The sequence below is a fragment of the Tachypleus tridentatus genome, chromosome 8 (genome assembly GCF_004210375.1).
Source record: "Tachypleus tridentatus isolate NWPU-2018 chromosome 8, ASM421037v1, whole genome shotgun sequence".
In the NCBI taxonomy this organism is placed as follows: domain Eukaryota; kingdom Metazoa; phylum Arthropoda; class Merostomata; order Xiphosura; family Limulidae; genus Tachypleus; species Tachypleus tridentatus.
Window position 1 is genome coordinate 102,758,103 of NC_134832.1, and position 20,062 is coordinate 102,778,164.

Genomic DNA, 20,062 nt, shown 5'->3' on the forward strand with positions numbered 1-20,062 from the left:
ACCAGTGCTGAAAAGTATTCCAGATCTTCTTTTTGTAGTTTGAATACTCAAAGGCTTTTATGTCTAAGCTGTGAAAACTAGCAGCTTCGTCCTTGTCTTCAGGAAGATGCAATAATTCTGAAAATTCTTCTGGAAAGTCTAGGTTATTCCTGTTGAACAAATATGATTACAAGCCACTTTAAAGTAATTTATATTATACGTATGAAAAATAAGTGAAATAATTACGAAAATCCTTAATCAAAAGAAACTGCTAGCATAGATCAGCATAAAAATTAAATCATTAATTTACGTAGCTAACTCATTATAACAGTCACACTGTGGGTATGAGAAGTCAAAATATTTATGATATTTAGACTGCATTGATTCATACGTTGGATTCGCTCGTTGTCATTAATATTCTCAATTGTAGTCTCAATCTCACGAGGCTCGAGAAGCGTAAGAGATTTGGATTAGTCTTAAATCTAGATACTAAGTTAACAATGCAAACTAATCATCATAATAAATATATATATAACGGATAAGTAAATGAAAACTAATACAAGTATGTATGTATTAAATATATTAAACATTTCAAATAGTACTGCTTATGAAATTAACATTACAGAAACAGTGAAATATTGAAGTTTATCGCTAACACGAAATCTTGGAAGCGGTTTGTTTGTTCTTCGTTATTATTGTTTAATGTTGTTCCGCTAACCTACAGCATAAATGGCTGTGGGTGTTGTAATAAAGTCTGAGCAGTCTTGTTAAACGCATCATTTTGCATTGCGCAGGGTAGATTTTGAGATTATTTGACTACCTGGCTGTATATCCGTTGAAACAGTTGACATCAATTATTTTAATGTAGTCTGTGGCTATTATGGAGCCTAATAACATACTACATGCTTACGTATATAGCTGCATGAAAGGCGTGAGTATAATTTAATGTTTATATGCCAGACCTGACACATGTACCATAGTGATTATTGTTGTAACTGTACTAATGTCGCGTATCATTTGTTTATGTATATGGTTCCTGGCCTATCGGATACGACAAGATGCAAGGATCACAGTTTTTTTGTGTTTTTTTACGAGTATATGGTCGATGTTTCACAATAAAGATATTTAAGTCATAGATTAAAAGTTTTGTTTCAAGAATCAGACTGGCAATCACGGTAATGGGTGATAGTAAAGTGTGGAATTATAGCAAACACTGCGTGATTGTAAATTTTATAAACACTACAGCAAGCGGGTAATAGCAACAATGATAGCGACTGTAGGCGAAAACTACTCAGAAATTTCGTTGTTATATATTTTATTTAGAAAATATTCAGTTTCAAGTGAAACATACAACAACGACGAGGAAGGGTAATCATAACAAGAATAAGAAATATAAAAATGCTTACTTGTATTGTTATATATACATATCCTACTATATAATGCAACATTGTCTTATATTCATTGTCAACATTGAATATATACGTATACATCTATACAACTTGAAAAATTCATATAACTATATATGTATATATAATACATATATTGCTTTACACCTTTAAAAACCTACAAAACCTTCATCAATATGTATCTGTATAAATATTAGCACGTATAAAACTCATACAGTGACAAAATCTAGTCAATGTACCATTCCATGTCTAAAAGCTGTAACATTTAGGAGAGTTAAATTAAGGACTTGAAATTATGTCTCAAATCTTAAGCTTGTTTGTTTTCTGTTTATGCGATTGAAGTTTTACTTTAAGCCACCTATCAATAACTTTTTGAAGAGCTCTGTTCAATTAGCTTATTTTAATGTTCATCATGGACATAAATCTTTATTATAGCAACACTGTCCTATTTAGAACAGATTAGTTTAATGAAATTCTTAGTAAATGTGTGATACTTTCTCGGAAAACAACTACAGCCCTTGGATTGGCTTCATACAGATTAGATGACTATTAATTCTGATAACATTGGCACAATGTTATCTCTGATGGTGGTAATGAACGTATGATCACTATGATGCATGGTGATCAACATACCACATGTTATGTATATGTTTGTAAAGTATGTATAGTACTGTACTTATACCTTGTAGTTATATGATGAGTCTGTTAACTCCGGATTGGAAAGACTGCTGCTTGTTTATTGACTTTGCGATTTAATTTTCACTTTAAGCTGCCTGCCTTGTTTTTTTGACTATCTGCATTCCTCTTTTTAAATTAATAATTTTAATAATCTTCTTGATTTTGAATATAAAAATCACACGACAACCATAGCCGATATAAAGTCACGCTGGAACAGTATGTATCAGAACTATATTTTGTTTGGCGTTTTGTAGACAATGTGATGCTATCGAAGACTGATCGTTTTGGGAGAAGCCATGCACTAACCTTTTCCATTGTATAATAATCATACACTCAGATCGAAAGATGTGTTGTGTGAAAATCGAGGATTTAGCATTTCCACCATGAGAAATCCCTCGTACTTGTTTAAACATGCAGTATCAAGGGACTTCTGTACGATCCGACTGTTAAAATTGAATGCTGGGAAACAGTTGTCCTCGTACAAAAGATAGATTATGGAATCCTTAAGGGAGAAGTGGTGTGTTGTGGCATTACAGCCTTACAAGAGAGACTTATGCAATGGAAATCATGCTCGTCATACAGATCATGACTAAACACGGCAACTTTGAGTATAACAACGTAGTTAGGCATCTAAGTCTCTTTAATAGTACTCAACCTGTGTCTCAGACATTTACAAATAACACAGTGCTGGCAACTAACTTATGATATAAAATACTCTACCAAGAACTTGTGCTTAAAAAACCAACAACATATATTATATGCAATAGAATAAACAACGAATTGTGCTAAGAACTTAAGCTACAAGTTACTGTATATTAAGAACTGATTGTTTACCTAATTTTAAACAGAACTGGTGCCACAGAGAAGTGTAATAGGAACGGATTGTGTAAATAAGCATTGCAAGTACTGATGGTACATATAAACATAAGCTAAGTCGAAACTGAACAGATAACTATGATAAAAGTTAATGTTAAGGATGCCAAATCAAGACATTTTGGCGAGCTAACTTTATTGAGAACATTTGTGTGTACAACTACATGAAAAAATTGTTGTCCTTACAAGAGGTTAGCAAAATATTACAAATATCCAACAGAACTTAATAAGAGCTTATCAAGAACAGTAGCGTTTACATCCGTTTGATGCGGAAATGAATATTTGTGATATATGCCTGACAACTCTTCTGTGTAATTGCACTATTGAACGGAAATCAGTTTAAATGGGTTAGGAAGTCTGCCTCTGACAACAGGTCGAAAACGTTAAAATAAGGAAGAAGATTTGCAACTAGCCTAGGATCATTTTCTTATTCTGTAGTCCATTTGTAAAGGTGTGAATTATTCAGTACCATCAAAACAAAAGAAGAGAACCGTGTTACCTCAGGTGGTAGTTTGTATATATCCTGAACTTCCCGAGAAATTATGTGATCAAGATATTCCAACGACATTAGGCCCAGACCGTAATGGATCCACAAGTTTATTTGGCAAAAGAAGTCTCGCAATTAGAACTTTATGTATCCTTGGACACCCATTCGTTGATTACAAAGAATGTGATAGTTCATATTATATTGTCCCCACCAGTGGTACAGCGGTTTTCTGCGGACATATAATGTTAGAAACAGGATTTCGATACCCGTGGTGGGCAGAACATAGATAGCCCGTTGTGTAGTTTTGTACTTAATTTCAAACAAGCAAACATATATTTTTACTATGATTCTCCATCCTTTTTTAGTATACGTGCACTGGTGAGGATAATGAGATATTTGTGAATTGTTGCCCAGTCTTGATATCTTATCTTGTGAAGTCTGTGAGAATAATGAGATATTTGTGAATTGTTGCCCAGTCTTGATATCTTATCTTGTGAAGTCTCGACAGGTTGTTCTCGCCCATACAGGCTTCTACTTCATCACTTTATCTTGTGGGATTATTTTAGAGTCTGTGGTCTTCATTATCATTTACATAATCTTGTGTGATGCCCACTAACAACTATCACACTTGAAAGCTTCTCCGACCGCTGTAAACCTTCCTGATTGAAGCTTTGCGGATAGTTTACCGTTAATTTATCACCTAGGAGACAGATTTCATTAAAACTCTGACACTTTGTTAAGTCTGGAGGAAAGGACTGTTGTTGGTTTTTAACGCTAAGATGCACGACGGGCTATCGGCGCTCTGACCACCGCAGATATTGGGACTCCGGATTCGAGTTTAGTGTATTCGGAGATTTACTGTTGATCCATTGGTCAAACTGGGATGAGAAAGCATTGATCAGCAGTGTTCCAGTTATTATAGGTATTTTTGGAAGAAGTCTGATAGTTTGAGTGTCCTGCTCATTTGAACTGGAATTGGGTGCTAGCAAAATGCTTATACATTTTTTTACAGTAGTGAGTGTGTGGTTAATGTTCTTAGCCTGTGATTTCGAAAATTCACAGTTCTCGACCCGTTATCGCAAAAAACGAACTTATCATTTGGGACTGTGAATGTGCTATAGGAATGACAGTCAATCTCCACTATTCCATAAGACAACCCCAAATGAATGTTCTTGACTAGCTGCTTTCCCTATACTGTTATTAGTACAAAATAAGGAACAAGTACACATAAATAGCTCTTATGTAGCTTTGCCAGAAATTTTGAAACAAACAAACCGTCATTGAACACATAACAATAAATATATGTACATAAAAAGTTTCCTAGTCATTCAGTTTAAGTACAATTCTGACTACACGGAATATAAAAGGCTACTACCGCAGGTACTTCTGTTTGTTTTACATGTTGGTTATCATGATCTGGTGTCAAATATCATTGTGCGAGAACTAACGACATAAATTTGAAATACTTACGTGACCTTTCGAGCTGCTGAGATAATTTGTTCCTGAAGTTGAGGTCCTTTCTTTAGCTGTTCCACTGTAAAAAAAAATCAAGTTTTTTTTCTGTTGCAAATTAACGTTACCTCTCACCTCTGTATGAATAAAATCACAATCTAAGGATAAACTCTGTGGCAATCTTGTTTATCCATAGCTCTCCGGCTCGGCATGGCCAAGCGTGTTAAGGCGTGCGACTCGTAATCTGAGGGTCGCGGGTTCGCATCCCCGTCGCGCTAAACATGCTCGCCCTTTCAGCCGTGGGGGCGTTATAATATGACGGTCAATCCCACTATTCGTTGGTAAAAGATTAGCCCAAGAGTTGGCGGTGGGTGGTGATAACTAGCTGCCTTCCCTCTAGTCTTACACTGCTAAATTAGAGACGGCTAGCACAGATAACCCTCGAGTAGCTTTGTGCGAAATTCAAAAAACAAACAAACAAACCATAGCTCTTTCTACAGTTATCAAGCTTATACTGAGACAAAAAAACAGAGTAACATCTGGCTGAGAAAATTATGATATATATAAATTCATAAAGCTAAGTAAGGATATATAAAAAGATTTTTAGGTAAGAATGTAACAATTAAGAAGTGTCGATCATGAAAGACAGATAAATTAAACAAGAGTACAAACTCCTGATGACGAAAAACTCACTTGAAGTAAATATGTATTTTCAAGATGGCTAGTATGGGTATTAGCACTTTAATTAAAATAAAGTACAGAATAACGTTTGGACCCTCTTAAATCATCATCAGGTTAACAAAGGAAAACTCTGTAACGTTGTTCTGTGCCTAGAAGGCCTACCGAGTCCAACAATTTACTTATCACCTCTAGCGGTTCAATTACAGTAATCTATTTTAATCTTTATTTTCACTATTCTGTTTCATTAGAAGCAATTATTTCTTCCCTCAACTATGCTCGCCCTTTCAGATGTGGGGGCGTTATAATGTTTCAGTCAATCCCATTATTCGTTGGTAAAAGAATAGCCCAAGAGTTGGCGGTGAGGGGTGATGACTAGCTGCCTTCCCTCTAGCTTTACACTAGCTACATGTACATCAGGGACGACTAGAGGAGGTAACCCTCATGTAGCTTTGTGCAAAATTCAAAACAAAACAAACCTTACGTTTATACACATAATGACTGATGACGTAATATTTCAAACATTTGATTGGGTATAGTGTACCATTTTTATTTTGTTTTATTAATGTTGCTTCCTTTATTTTTCGTTTATCTATGACATTTGCATAACAGATAATCTTTCAGGTTTTAGTTTAATTCTTAAGCCCTGTATCTTTAAAACATTTAATCAATATTTGATTATGTTCATTATTAATTATTGATGGTAGGTGACGTTTCTATTATTCTTTGTGTGAAATGTTTTTCACTCCATACATTCACTGGTATCAACCACCTGTTTCTTAATAAGCATAAATTTAATTTTTTAGAGAAAAACGTTCTTGATGTATCTATAAATACTTCCGATAGAGGAATTTTAAAATATTTTGCTCTTCCTATCCACCTTCCAATTACATCAACTGGGCATTTCAGGCATGAATGAAATGACACAATAACCCAAGTATTGGATATTCTTTCTCGAGGACTGCTCTAAATAGCATGTTGTCAAAACATACACTGGAGAAAATTTAATTTCACAGCACTGATCACCTTTTTCAATTATTACACTAAGACATGAAATGTCTCCTTATTTCTAATTGATTTATATGTTTAAAGTTAAGCACAAATGGGATAGCTGAGTTCTGTATTGAAACCGGTTTCTACCGTTGTAAGTTCGCTGACATTCCGCTGCGACAATGGAAGATATTTTCATTAGTGAACGTAATATCAGGACATGAAATGTTTAAATAGCTTGCAGCACGTTTAACTATTTGATCAGAATCTAAATATGATAAGACGTCACTAAAACATCGTCTCCCGCTGGGACACAGTTATGTCTTAGGATTTATAATACTAAAATCAGGGGTTCGATTACCCTCGGTGAACACGGCAAAGAGCCTAATATGGCTTTGCTGAAAGAAACACACACACATTAAAATATGTAAAATAAAAGTATGTCTCAAACATGAGGAATTTTATTTATGTTATGGTCAAACAATTTCATGACTATCCAGGTTTTAAAAGCACAGGACAACAAAATCAAAATATAACCTTAAGAATTATGTTCTGAAAAGAAAGAACTTCAAATAAACTGAAAATAAAAAAGCAGTTCTTATCCAAAATTAAACCACTGAAATAAAGTGAAAAGTATTAATTACACTACGTTTATGTTACTTTTTTGTGTACGACAAAACCGCTTGGCGTATATACAAACTGCCTGGGTGTGATTGTAATATACACCTAATGGCGGCCACGTTAACTAGAGCGAATCACTCTGTCGTATTATTATATTTTAATTTTATTTCATTCTTATTTTTAATGTGTTTTATTCGTTTCTCTGATCAATATTTATTGTGAATTACCTAAAAAATGTAAAAAATTTAGAAGTTAATGTAATAAACAGTGTATCCAACCGCTATCGTGGTTATATTCCTTCGGTAGCGTACACTTTATATTTTTCTCTATATGTACGAGTATGTCTGTATATACATATAGACGTCACAGACTGTTGTGATGAACTGCCTGAACCGGTTTCCACAAATCATGATAGAGGAAAAATGACGATTGGTGTCTTATGGCGCGAAGCAAATAGGCCATTAGTGGGCAACTTATTTTTCATAGTGGCCACAATTGTGGCTAATGAAAACAACGTTGGCCACACTAATCAAAAAGAAAAATTGAAAGATGTTAGTTTAATCAATATAATTGCATTTCAACTAATCTTCAATGTGAAAATTGATGGGTTTTCATCAACAAGTTTCGTGAAATTTAACTCAATGATCGTCTTAGTTCTGCCTCTAAATTTATGTCAGTAAGCCGAGATCTTTATCTAGGCTTGAGAAAATCTAGCGTAGAAAATGTTGAATTATACACCCTTGTGTATCCAAACATGATAAATAATGTTGAAATTTCTATCTATAAATTTAGAAGACTCTTATCTATCAGAACAGTGAGCAACATCTCTCTGATAGAATATGTTTGTTTACCTTTTAAGTGTTCCACACTTTGCAGGTTAAGCATCTCGTCTCCAAATCCACACTTATCCAAAGACAAAAAAGACGTAATTTCCTTACTGAAATTTTCTAAGTCAAGTGGAAATGAATCATGCAAAACTTCAACTATCAATATCAAATTTTTAAATTCGGAGAAACGTGATTGAAATCTTTGAAATAGAGTTTTGATCCAGTCTACATAGAGATCATCTTTATCATCACAGAAATCATAGTCCTTATTATTTTCTAGAAAACTATTCAACTTTGCCAAATGTGTCAAATCATTCTTTTGCAATTGTTCCGCAAGGAGGTTTAACTTTAATTGAAATTCATGAATAGACTGTAATGCTCGCTTATTATTTTACCTCTTCCCTGAAGCTTCGTATTCAAATTATTCAAGTGAGTCATTATGTCGCATAGAAAGTGCAAATCACACTGTCATGACAAACTTTCAATTTCAAGGTAATTTTCAATTTTACCGTTTTCAAGATGTTTCCTTTACTTAACCATCTTACATTTGCAATATCAGTAAGATCATCAAAGTAAAGTCACTGCTTTTTTCAAAGACTCAACAAATTGTCAATGAATGAGAGAGCTTCCTCTTCTAATATAATTCACAATTTTTACAACAATTTCCATCAAATTTTTCAATTCATCACTTTTAGACATCTGAGCATACATATTTTTCTGATGCAAAATGCAATGAAAAGATGGCATCGTGTACTTCACATTATTTTTAATTAAATGCTGCTTTAAAAGAGAAATAAATTCTAATTTCGCCCCAGTAATGGTGGGAGCATCGTCTATTGTAATAGAAACCAGTTTTTTTTAATCCAGATTGAATTTTTTTGATATTTCAAGAATTATTTCAAAAATGTTTTTTCCACATGTTCGATCTCCTAATCCACAAAGGTCAAGCATTTCTTTTCTCACTTGAAGAACTGAAGTTACATATCTAACCCAAAATATCAATTGTATCATTAACACCTGGTGACTCATCTGGTGCTAAAGAAAAATACAAACAGTCTTTTAGTTGTTCAAGCAACTGATTTTCTATGTCTTTCTCTAACCCTAGCATTCTGTAGACAATTGTTCTTCTACTTAATTGCAAATTATTTACCTATTTGAAGACTATCATCTGTTATTTTTAATCATAATCCAACAGAATTTCAATGACTACAATCAATGTTTCTTTTAGTAGTTGAGCATCAGAAAATGATTTTTTTTGAGCTAGAATCCAAACTACTTCATAGCTACTAAACGTAACTAGTTCCATCAATGATAAAAATCTTTTTAGGCGTCTCTTTTGTTCATAAAGTTGTGCTTTCAGACGGCTAATTTCATTCATACGATTTTGATATCAACTGGAAATTTTACATCAAATTCATTGTGAAAATTGTTAAAATGTTGCTTAAGGTTGTACATTTATTATTTCTGAAATATTTGTTGCACAAAAGACACACTGGTTTATTATTTGCTTCAATCACTGCACATTTCAACTCTCAACTTTCATTAAATTCTCGTTTTTTGTTTTTTCAGTCACGCGCCATTCTTTTTTGGCAGCTATGCCAGAATCAATTAAGTTGTCTTTATCTTCTCAGTGTTCACCATCATCTGGATTATTTAGTTTTCGAATTATCCACTTATCCATATTATGGGATTAAAAACAAAATATATTTAAATACTTGAAAGTTACACAAGAAAAATATGTTTGCAAGCGCATGCAAAACAACGCACATTCGATAACAAACATCTAAACCAGACTGACGTTACAAAATGGGCGGAGTATGTGGCAGTGATGAAGTGCGCGACATTAGCGATGACGTAAGGCAGTGCAGTTACTGATTACCAATCTTGCGATAAAAAAATAAATGATGGAAAAAGTTGATTCCTAAACTCGAGCTGGCAAAAACTGTGTTATTTACTGGTCACATATGGCCAGTGGCCATAGAGTTGCCCACTCCTGAATTAGGCTATCTGCATAAGAATGACGAACACCTCAAATAACGTCTTTGAACTGATATGCAAGTCGACTAATGGTATACGTTTACCAATTATTTCATATTTTAATACGTGAAGTCTGTGTTTAGCGAAAGTAACGTCTAATGCTGCGCAAAGGGTGGTTAACATCGCTCCTCAGTAGACTTACACAACAAATAATGAATACACATGCCTCCATACCATTACTGATAAGCCAAAATAAAATAAATGTCCCGTGCAAATAATTTTGCTAGTATACATTGTTTTATTTTTGGAATTTCTGTCACAAACGTACCCAAGACCAAATGTAAAACACATACTTAACAATTAAGTAGTATTACTGTTTTGGGTACGTCAATAAAACTCCAAATAATCTTTTAAGAAAATTATAAATTATTATAATTAAAAGCTTCTATTAATGTATGAGAATACAAAAGCATACAGCTAAAAAAATAAAAATTAATTATCACCAAACAAAATAGCTTCGGTCATACACATACATCCCTATCCTAATAATGAATAATTAACATGAAACGTTCCGAATTCCAATAAAATTACTTCTATCGCGGATACTTACTAATGAAATCAGCGGGATTATAATGAGGTGATATTTGGAGTCCTATATCACTAAAGAAGTTCACCACTTGGCTGGTGCCACCAAAATAGGCCAACTGAAAAAAAAAGATAAATTGATACTGCTCTCAGATTTTCTCTTTGCCTTCTCACACAACTACATGGCATTTAAATAAGTTGGAACTTATAAAAGTTTCACTTCTAAAATATAATGTATATTTTAAAGTGACCATATACAAATCTTAGGCCTAAAGTTATATTGTACACGGAAAAAAAAAAAAAGATTGGTGGATTGTTTATCTATATTTCAAGAACTAATTAACCTACTTTGAAGATACTCCATAAAATATAACCATTGCCATTACGATTTACTGTTACAAAGGCCCTACCAAAATCTTAGTTTTCTTTGACGATTGTGATTATTAATGCATTTGGAATCACTACCAAAGGTCTGCAAAAACCCATATTTCGCAAACAACAAAAAATTCTATAATCGTAAATAAACACCATTGAGTAAGGAAACGTTAACCACGAAGTTCTATATTCATATGACATATTTAGAGTTAGGCTTAAGTTCAGTTTTAATCTGATACAGAGATACAGATATTATTTTATTCTGTTTACCGCGCTGCTAAAAATAGCATTATTCGGTGGGTAAATGGTAAGTTTTAAAACTTATGAAGTTGAAATTCGGAGCTCGGCTTCTCGTAGCGGACAAAATACATATAGATGATCATTTATCTTTTCAAAAACAGAACGCTAGAAATAATACATTTCTACACATAGTGTTAGAGTTTGAATTATTCCACAATTTTAAAGCACTCAGTCACAAAAAATATAGAATACTGAAGAGAAGGTCCGGACATAGTCAAGTGCCTAGCGTGCCCTGAGAAATTCAAGTTTACTTCATATATGGATAAAAGGTGCTCACTAATTGCACTGAATGAGCGACGGATCAAATCCCACTATTCGTTTAGACAAAAGTAGCCTCAGAGTTAAAAGTAGTTTCTTCTTCCCTCTTGTCTATCAGTTTAACATTAGTAACTGTTATGCACATAGTTTCTGTGTAGCTTTCAGCGAAAGTATGAATCGACTTAAAAGGAAGAAATAAAATGGAACTGGTTCCCTATAGCACAACTAGACAACGAAGAGATCGTGAAGATGAAAACATTAATATTTGCTTTCAAAAATAGAAAGCGGTTTGTTGCATTTTTTCAGCACATCCCAAAATGTTTTTTAGCCTTCTGCGACCCCACAATTTGAGAACTCCTAATCTAACCAAAATTATCTTCATTTTGTTTTTGAATTTCGCGCAAAGCTACACGAGCGCTATATGCGATAGCCGTCCCTAATTTAGCAGTGTAAGACTAAAAGGAAGGCAGCTAGTCATAACCAGCCACCACCAACTGTTGAGCTACTCTTTTAACAACGAATAATGGGATTGACCGTCACTATATAACGCCCCAACGGCTGAAAGGCGAGCTTGTACAGTGCGAAAGGGATTCAAACCCGTGACCCTCGGATTACAAGTCGAGTGCCTTAACCACTTGGCCATGCCGGGCTCTAAAATCTTTTCAAAACCTATAATTGTCTAGGCATCAACGTTTGCTTATTTCTTTAACTGAATGTATTATTTTTGATAAAAGTGTTTGAGACACATAAAGAACTTATAATTGAGTAGAGCTAAGGGTAGTAAGAAAAGCAGAAATAAAACTGGTCGTTTCTTAATGGTGATCACTTCATACCTGTCCATTACAAAGTAGAAGCAGACGACCAAACATGTAGAATATTTGACTGGAAGGTTGGTGAACTGTAATTATTACTGTCTTGTTCTCTTTCTCAGCGTAGTCCTTTAACGTAGACATTAGAGAAAAAGCAGTGCTGGAATCTAAACCTGATGTTGGCTCCTGAAATATCGAACAAACAGCTTTTTTATTATCCTTTTCTTCTAAAACTTAACTTGATTATTAAAAAGTATATTTATGTACTTCTTACGATCCAATTCCAAAGTTGTTGTTTTTTAAATTTGAAAATGAAAAGCAGCAGTGACAATTACGTTCTTGTACCATCAAGAATTGTGAATTACATTAGAAAACTTTATTATATAACACACGCACTTGTATTTCGTCACATTTCAAACAAACGTAATTGAGTAGATTTGACTACTTATGCAGTATAGGAATATAGTTCTTTTAACCAATAACCTACTAGTCCAAACAAACAGTTATACCTTACAGAAATATTATATCAATCGGATACCAATTGTTGTCATGACTATCCAAACTAACTATTCATTAGTTTTATTGTGTTTTTATTATTATTATATACCAATCATTAATTAACCTACATTCTATGTTTTAAAAGCTAATCTACTGCCATTACCAAGGACTCACATGGTGACAGAGCAGGTGTTTTGTCCTGTAAAACATCCTAAAATATTAAGAGTTCAGTAAACTTTGTAGTAATCATAAAAGCTACCACAATAACCTCAAAGACACATTTATCAATTCAGATATATCTGACCTCTCACGATCATATCAACCACCTTGAAAATGATAGAACTCTCGAACAACGTCTCAAACTGACAACCTTTACCTTCCATGTCAATATCACGTACTTCCAACATGAGGATCAATACTACCAATAACAAGAAGGCCTAGCTATGGGCGCAGCCTTATCATCAACAGTTAGTAACCTTCTACGTGAAACATTTCGAAAATAACACCCTCACAATAGTTACCGCAAGCCCCAGTAATTGGCTCAGTTATGCTCATTATATAATTCTATTAGGACTACACACACTACTGTCACTACGCACAATATTTTTGTATTCATAAACCACCTGAACAGACAAAATCTAGAAATACAAATCATAAGTGAGAGAAAGAAAAGAAAACAAGCTCCCATTCCTAAACAAGATGATTGTCACAACTCATACACCTCAGCAATTACAAGAAACCCACGTATACTAGTGTAAAGACTAGCGCTAGAGACTTTTCTCTTGCTTAAAAATTGAATAAGTTTTATAATACAGAGGTTACTTTGAAAAGTGGGTAAAATGCACGACTGCGACTTCCCTTGACAGGGTGTTCGCTAACCATTTGACAAAGAAGAAACTCTAAGAATAAGTACGAAAATTGCATATACACAGCCATATTGTCTCACGTTAAAGGTATGCCTGAAAACACAAAAGGATATGTAAACATCACAGAGACAAAATAGGGTTCGAAAGTCACAACGTAACATGATCGTAGTTAGTGCAGATCAAACTACTTAAAGACTTAGTGAGAAGAAAAAATAAAACTTACAAAATCCTTCTGGATTATAAGAACCCAAACAATAATCAGCCTTTCTAAAAACAATTAACTCAATACCTTCTTTCTCCAAGGAAGAGTTTCTCAGGACTCTCATGAAGTAGGTGGAGATAAGCAGCCAAAATTTAGAATGTAATTAATAATTAATATATAACGAAACTACAACAACCACTAATTAATGAAGAATAAAATTTGATGTAGTGATAGTATAGACTATTAACCTAACAAAGAAACAGTTATACTTACGTGGTCACAGTTATCTGAGATATGCACTAGCTTTCAAACAATGTTAACAGATGGCACAACACAATGTACGTATAACAGATAAAATGTTCTAAAGGCTTACGTCAAGAAGTATAGTTGATGGATTTGTCAACAGCTCATTGGCGATGTTGGCTCTTTTCTTTTCCCCTCCAGACAGACCTCGTTTCATCACGTCTCCTATAACTGAAGATAAATAAAATTAAACAACTGTATATTATTTTAGTATAGATCTCTTGAAATCAATAATAACTGAGAAGTGCTCTAGATGTCATGAGGAAACTAATAAAAGATATAAATAGTCAATATAGGTTATGATCCTGGAAGATATCTCAATTATACATTTAGTAAACACTTTATTGGATCTTTTATAAATATATATAAAGATCCAACTGAACATGGTAAGTAAAATTATATGTATTAACTAACACATAGTTTTACCTTTGAATCTTGATCAAATTAAACTTTATTAATAATAATAATAATAAGTTATTAATAATAACTTTAAGATCAAAGAATATCTTTTATTGGCACATCGATATGTCTGCGTACTTACAACGCTAGAAAATGGGTTTCAATACTCTTGGTGGGCAGAGCACAGATAGTCCATTATGAAGCTTTGTGCTTAACTTGAAACAACAACTGTCAAATGGTTCGTTCGTTGGTTTCTTTGTATGTGGTAAAGCTACTAAAGCTATATGCTGCTGTTCCTAATTTAGAACTGTCGACCACTAGGAATGCGACTAGCCATCAGCATGCACCGCTAATTATTAGATTACTCTTTATCAATGAATAGTGAGATTGACTATCACGATATATGCCCCCATAGCTAAAAGGTTGAGTGTATTCGGCGCTGGGTTTTAATTTCTAGACCCACAAATTGTTAGTCAAGCACCCTAATCTTCAAGCTGTGCTAGGTCCAAAGAGTTTGTACGGTACATGCCTCTTTCAAGATCACGTTCGGTAGTAGTTTGGCCTAGTAACAATACCATGAACAATTCATTAATTACAGTCAGGAGTTAGAGGCAAATAATTGTGTTTATTACTTCAAAGGTAAATATTACAATAGAAAGTGCAACAACAGAAAATGGGTCATTTAGAGACTGTAATGAAATTAATATATCTATAGTCGTTTTTCCTTTTCTCAGTTTCGGAGACAGAAACTGGGTGTATTATCCAAATATTTTTTATCCATAACGTATATTAAAGTATGTTCCTTTTAAAATAAAGTTAAAGATAACAAAAGCATATATATATATATATATATATAAACGAACAAACTTTGGAATTTTTTTGGTTTGATATTTCAATGTCATTCTAAAAACTTACATAAATGTTATCTGAAAAGTGTTCAATGCCACACTTTGCTATTGTTTTAACATACCTTATACAAAAGAGTGGATCTACGTTTAAAATTTTTGTCAACCTTTGTGAAATCTCTTTCAAATTCATAAACATCGATACAATTAAACATCATATTTCTTGAAAATAAAGCTTCTCAAAAACTGTTAAACTGCTTTGTACGAGGGACACAAAACTGTGAGCAAGGACGTTTTATGTATGTTGATAGTTTATTAAATATATAATTATTTATTTATGTGTAATTAAGCACAAAGCTACACAATAGGCTACTTGTACTCTACCCACCACAGATATCTAAACCCAGTTTCTAGCATTGTAAGATCACAGACATTTCGTTATGCCACTGGGGGGCTAAATGTATAAATATCCCATGAATCTATCGGAAACTTGGCAGTTCAAATGTAGCAGATCTTAATGACGAAAATCTAAATGATGTCAAATAACAACAGTTATGTGAAGCAAAATTAATGGAATATAAAATATTAAAAGTGTGTGCCAAAACCAAAACGTACCGGTGTTCTGACAATGGCTTAGGTCCAACACGTCTAAGATGTGGTCCACGTGTTCTGTCTTTTCATGGTAGGACATATTGTCTGGTAATTTCAACAATGCAGAATACTGAAACATAGTAGTTCTTGTTAATAAAAAGCTGTATTTAACAGCGTTTTACTAATTATAGTCATACATTAGGCTAAACATAAAGTAGTAATAATTACATATGTATTAAATGCCAGTACGTGATTCAAAAGCATTTAAAAGTAAGTACGTTTCTGAGTTTGGTTTGGTTATGATAGACTCAATACTGCTTTGTAAGATTGGACATACATATAAGAATTATACATCTCAGTTGAGTAGAGGCATATGAAAGGCATTTTGGAAATATATGAAAACGAGAATTATAAGACATCTTTATACTAATACAACCAAAACTGCGTAACTTAAACTAACGTGAACGAAATATAAGCAAAACTATGTGCAAACAAAAATTCTATTAGAAATACTTCCCCTTCTGTCCGTGTTGTAAGTGAAAATTTATCAGATTATTGACTCACTAGTCTCATGAGTGCTACTTTCTCTTAAATTTTTTGTTATTTATTTGATGTGAAGCCCAAAATTAGACAATGGGTTATCTGTGCAATGCTCGCCACGGGTATCAAAACATAATTTCTAGAGTTGTAGGTCCACAGACATGTCGCTATGCCATTGGGAGGCATTCTAAAAATTGCAGTTGTCAATGGTTTAGTTTTACTATTTACTGTAAGGCAGTAAGCTTTATACAGTTTAAATTCTAAGTTATTCAGTGCAATAGTTTGGATACCATATCGAAATAAAGAAAGAAATAAGATCATTAGTCAACGAAGATAGCCAATCCACAAACTCCTGTTGAAAAACAGAAGCCACTGAACCACAAAACTTATGCTGCCTACACAATCCACAATACAGGTATTAGTGCTTCAACCCTTAACTAAAACAGTGATTTTTTCTAATGTAAGTACTAAGAGGGAACTTGCATATCTTTAAATGTTTAATAAACAATTAATATTTTATCAATAAGTATTTTAGTATATACTTTATTACTCATTTATTCCTATTGTTTTATATACCCCCCAGTAGCACGGTGGAATATCTACAAAAGTTAAACATTAGAATTCGAGTTTTGATACCCGTGGTGGGCAAAGCACAGATAGATCTTTATGTAACTTTGTGCGTAATTACAAACAAACTTGTTTTTTTAAATTTATATTACAGTGTAGCTCAAGTTTGAAACAGGCGTTGTTTTTTATTCTCACAATCACTGTTCTTCCTGTGCTTGGTACGAGAACGCTAACCACATTTATATCATATTGATATAATGTGATCTTTATAATTTTGAGCATACTTAGGCGACGTTTCAATGACCTTTCCTTCTACACTACTGTAAATAAATTACGCATTGGTCAATATTATGGTGAGGCCAGAAAGTGTCTTAAAATTTTTGCTTTTATTTTAAGAAAAGCAACTATTTACTGAACAAAAGTAATCAAAAACTGTTAATAACGTATTATAATACCCAGAATATTAATACTAACGCAGAATCCAAAAATTTGTTATTATCCAAACGAATTCGTTAGAATCCCATCTTAGAAGTTTAGTTAGACAAGAGTGTGTTTCCATAACTTGAAGAAAATAGAAAACTAAATTAGATGGTTCTACAACTACAATTTACAACTTACTATATTGGTGGGGCTTATGAATTATGAAATGTTTTCTTTGACGTATCAAAGATGTGTGAAACATTGAGTAATCCCGTATTTATCCAATCTTTAGGAATTGCTGGGATTAAAGAAACAAACGGCCAGACGCTATCATAAAGCCCTACCTGTATTTATCTGATGTTGATTAAAATAGTAATGATTACTTAATTTAAAACAAAATTATTAAAGGAAAAAGATTTTCAATAATTATTTAAGTATTACAACCGAATTGCAATTTTAGATGTTTCTAGGAATTTTACAAGTTGAAAATACTTTAGTGTAAATGGCCAAGAAACGAACTATGAGTTAGCGGATTAAGATTCGTAATGACGTGCCATATTTTAAAGAATCTTATAGGGCTCACCAATGGGTTTCATCAACCTGACACTTCTATATCTTGCACCTGGGATACGGGACCCGTTTGCCCAACCTGTTTGCACTATAAATTGTTTTAGTGCCATATGTGTTATCACGTCAGTTTCTATCACTGAATATACCTAACATGTAAACATTTCAGTGAATATAGTACGATTTTCACTTCTAGAACACTGGGCAAAAGATTTTTCAAGTTGTTTACTGGAGGTTTATAATTTAAAAGAGTCTTCTAATGGATTGACGAGATGTCAGGTTAAGAACTTGTAAACCGACCAAGGGGTCCTGCACTTCTATGACATTTTAATATATTCCTTGTGAAACACATATTGAATATACATTATGGTATAAAGTAATTATGGAGATCATGACATTAATTGATGAGAGCAAAGAAAGTATGTCATTAAAAGTAAAAAAAAAAACAATTACATTTAAATAACAAATGTTGTGTAATACTGTAGCAGCACATCTTAAGATATTCTTATTGGTTGTCATTAGAATATCTTTAAAATGGCTTTCGTAATTAACTTTAATTCGATTTCTAGAACCTTTGGGTAATATAACGGCCCAAACATTCTTTAATATACGTATAGAGCTACATAAAATTATAAACTTGTGTTCAAAAAGACACAAATATATATGATTCAGACTTGAAATTATATGATTTTGGACTCTGTAGGTTTAAACTTTAGAAGACATGAATTTTGAAAGTCAGTAACATCACATGGAAAAAAATTATAATTATCTTAGATTTCATAAGATCTAACTTCATGATGGTAATATTTTGGAGGTTATAAGAATGATGATATTTTGGCCGTAATAAATACAAATTGTAATCACGTACTCAGATAATAATGATGGGAAAAATACAAAGATAAGAGCAAAAACATTTTACACTATTGTTGTTGTTGTTTTGAATTAAGCACAAAGCTGCACAAAGGGCTATCGAAAGCTGGTTTTTAGTGTTGTGAGTCCGCAGCCATATCGCTGAGCCACTGGGGACTTTACACTTGTGAAACGGACACTTGATATTTGAACGTTTCGTAATATACATATTTCACCTGCAGCAAGTTGTACTAAAGAGGGTAGCTTTGCATATATATTTAGAAATATTTGTAGCTTATATTTTACTTTGTTTATGATAGCTTGGTAAAGATGGAATATGTACACGGTTCTCACACTTTCGTCAAGAAAAATAATTTAAGAAAATTTCTAGATTTTTTAATAAAACTTTCATGAGTCCGTTAGTGGAACAGTGGTAAGACTATGGATTTATAGTGTTAAAATCCGGGATTCATTTATCTGTAATGGACACAGCATATGGCCCAGTGAGGCTGTGCTCTGTTGTAAACTGTTTGAAATCATAATATACCGCCATCATTTTATGTAAAAAAAGTAACATTTCACCTATGATTTCCTAACGTTTTACCCTTTGATGTTTTGTTAAGGATTCTGGCAGGCACTGCAGGCGCTATTCTTAGAGCATGCTTATCGATTAACATTAATCTTAGGAATGGAGAAAATATAAACACATTTATCATTTTTCATTGTATTTATGACCAAATAAATTTCCACAAAAAACTGTTTAATAGCCTAGCTTTATTAGTTGTTACCAATTATACAACAAATCGCTTTACGATCGTGCTGCCATCGTGTTGGCCTGTCCACTTTGACATGCTTACGCCATGCTAAATTTATGGTCTCAACAACTGTAAAATCTTCAGTTATAAGCATTAAAGATTAAGTGAGGAAGTGTGAATAACATGTAAGGTAAACAATGTAACCACTTCATTCGGGTATGTTTACTTGATTGGTGGTAAATGATTAGATGATTTCTTTGTTAAACTGTAATTCAAGTATCCCAGGTATTATCCAGAGACATTGACAATGGTAGTAGTTTTAACCTGTTTATCATAAAAATGAGGCCAAGCTATCAAAGTATCAC

The 20,062-nt window shown here is 33.2% G+C and overlaps 1 protein-coding gene across 2 annotated transcripts in view; it reads right to left on the minus strand.

The window, feature by feature from the left end:
• The window catches only part of LOC143223090 (uncharacterized), an 80,919-nt gene that overhangs the window by 10,855 nt on the left and 50,002 nt on the right, over window positions 1-20,062 (minus strand). For both annotated transcript variants that reach the window (XM_076450526.1, XM_076450527.1), the window contains 6 exons: window positions 16,024-16,129; window positions 14,235-14,335; window positions 12,320-12,481; window positions 10,579-10,672; window positions 4,894-4,957; window positions 3-149 (listed from right to left, as the gene is read on the minus strand). In XM_076450526.1, the coding sequence (XP_076306641.1) occupies window positions 3-149; window positions 4,894-4,957; window positions 10,579-10,672; window positions 12,320-12,481; window positions 14,235-14,335; window positions 16,024-16,129 (674 nt within the window). The remainder of the gene's footprint in view (window positions 1-2; window positions 150-4,893; window positions 4,958-10,578; window positions 10,673-12,319; window positions 12,482-14,234; window positions 14,336-16,023; window positions 16,130-20,062) is intronic.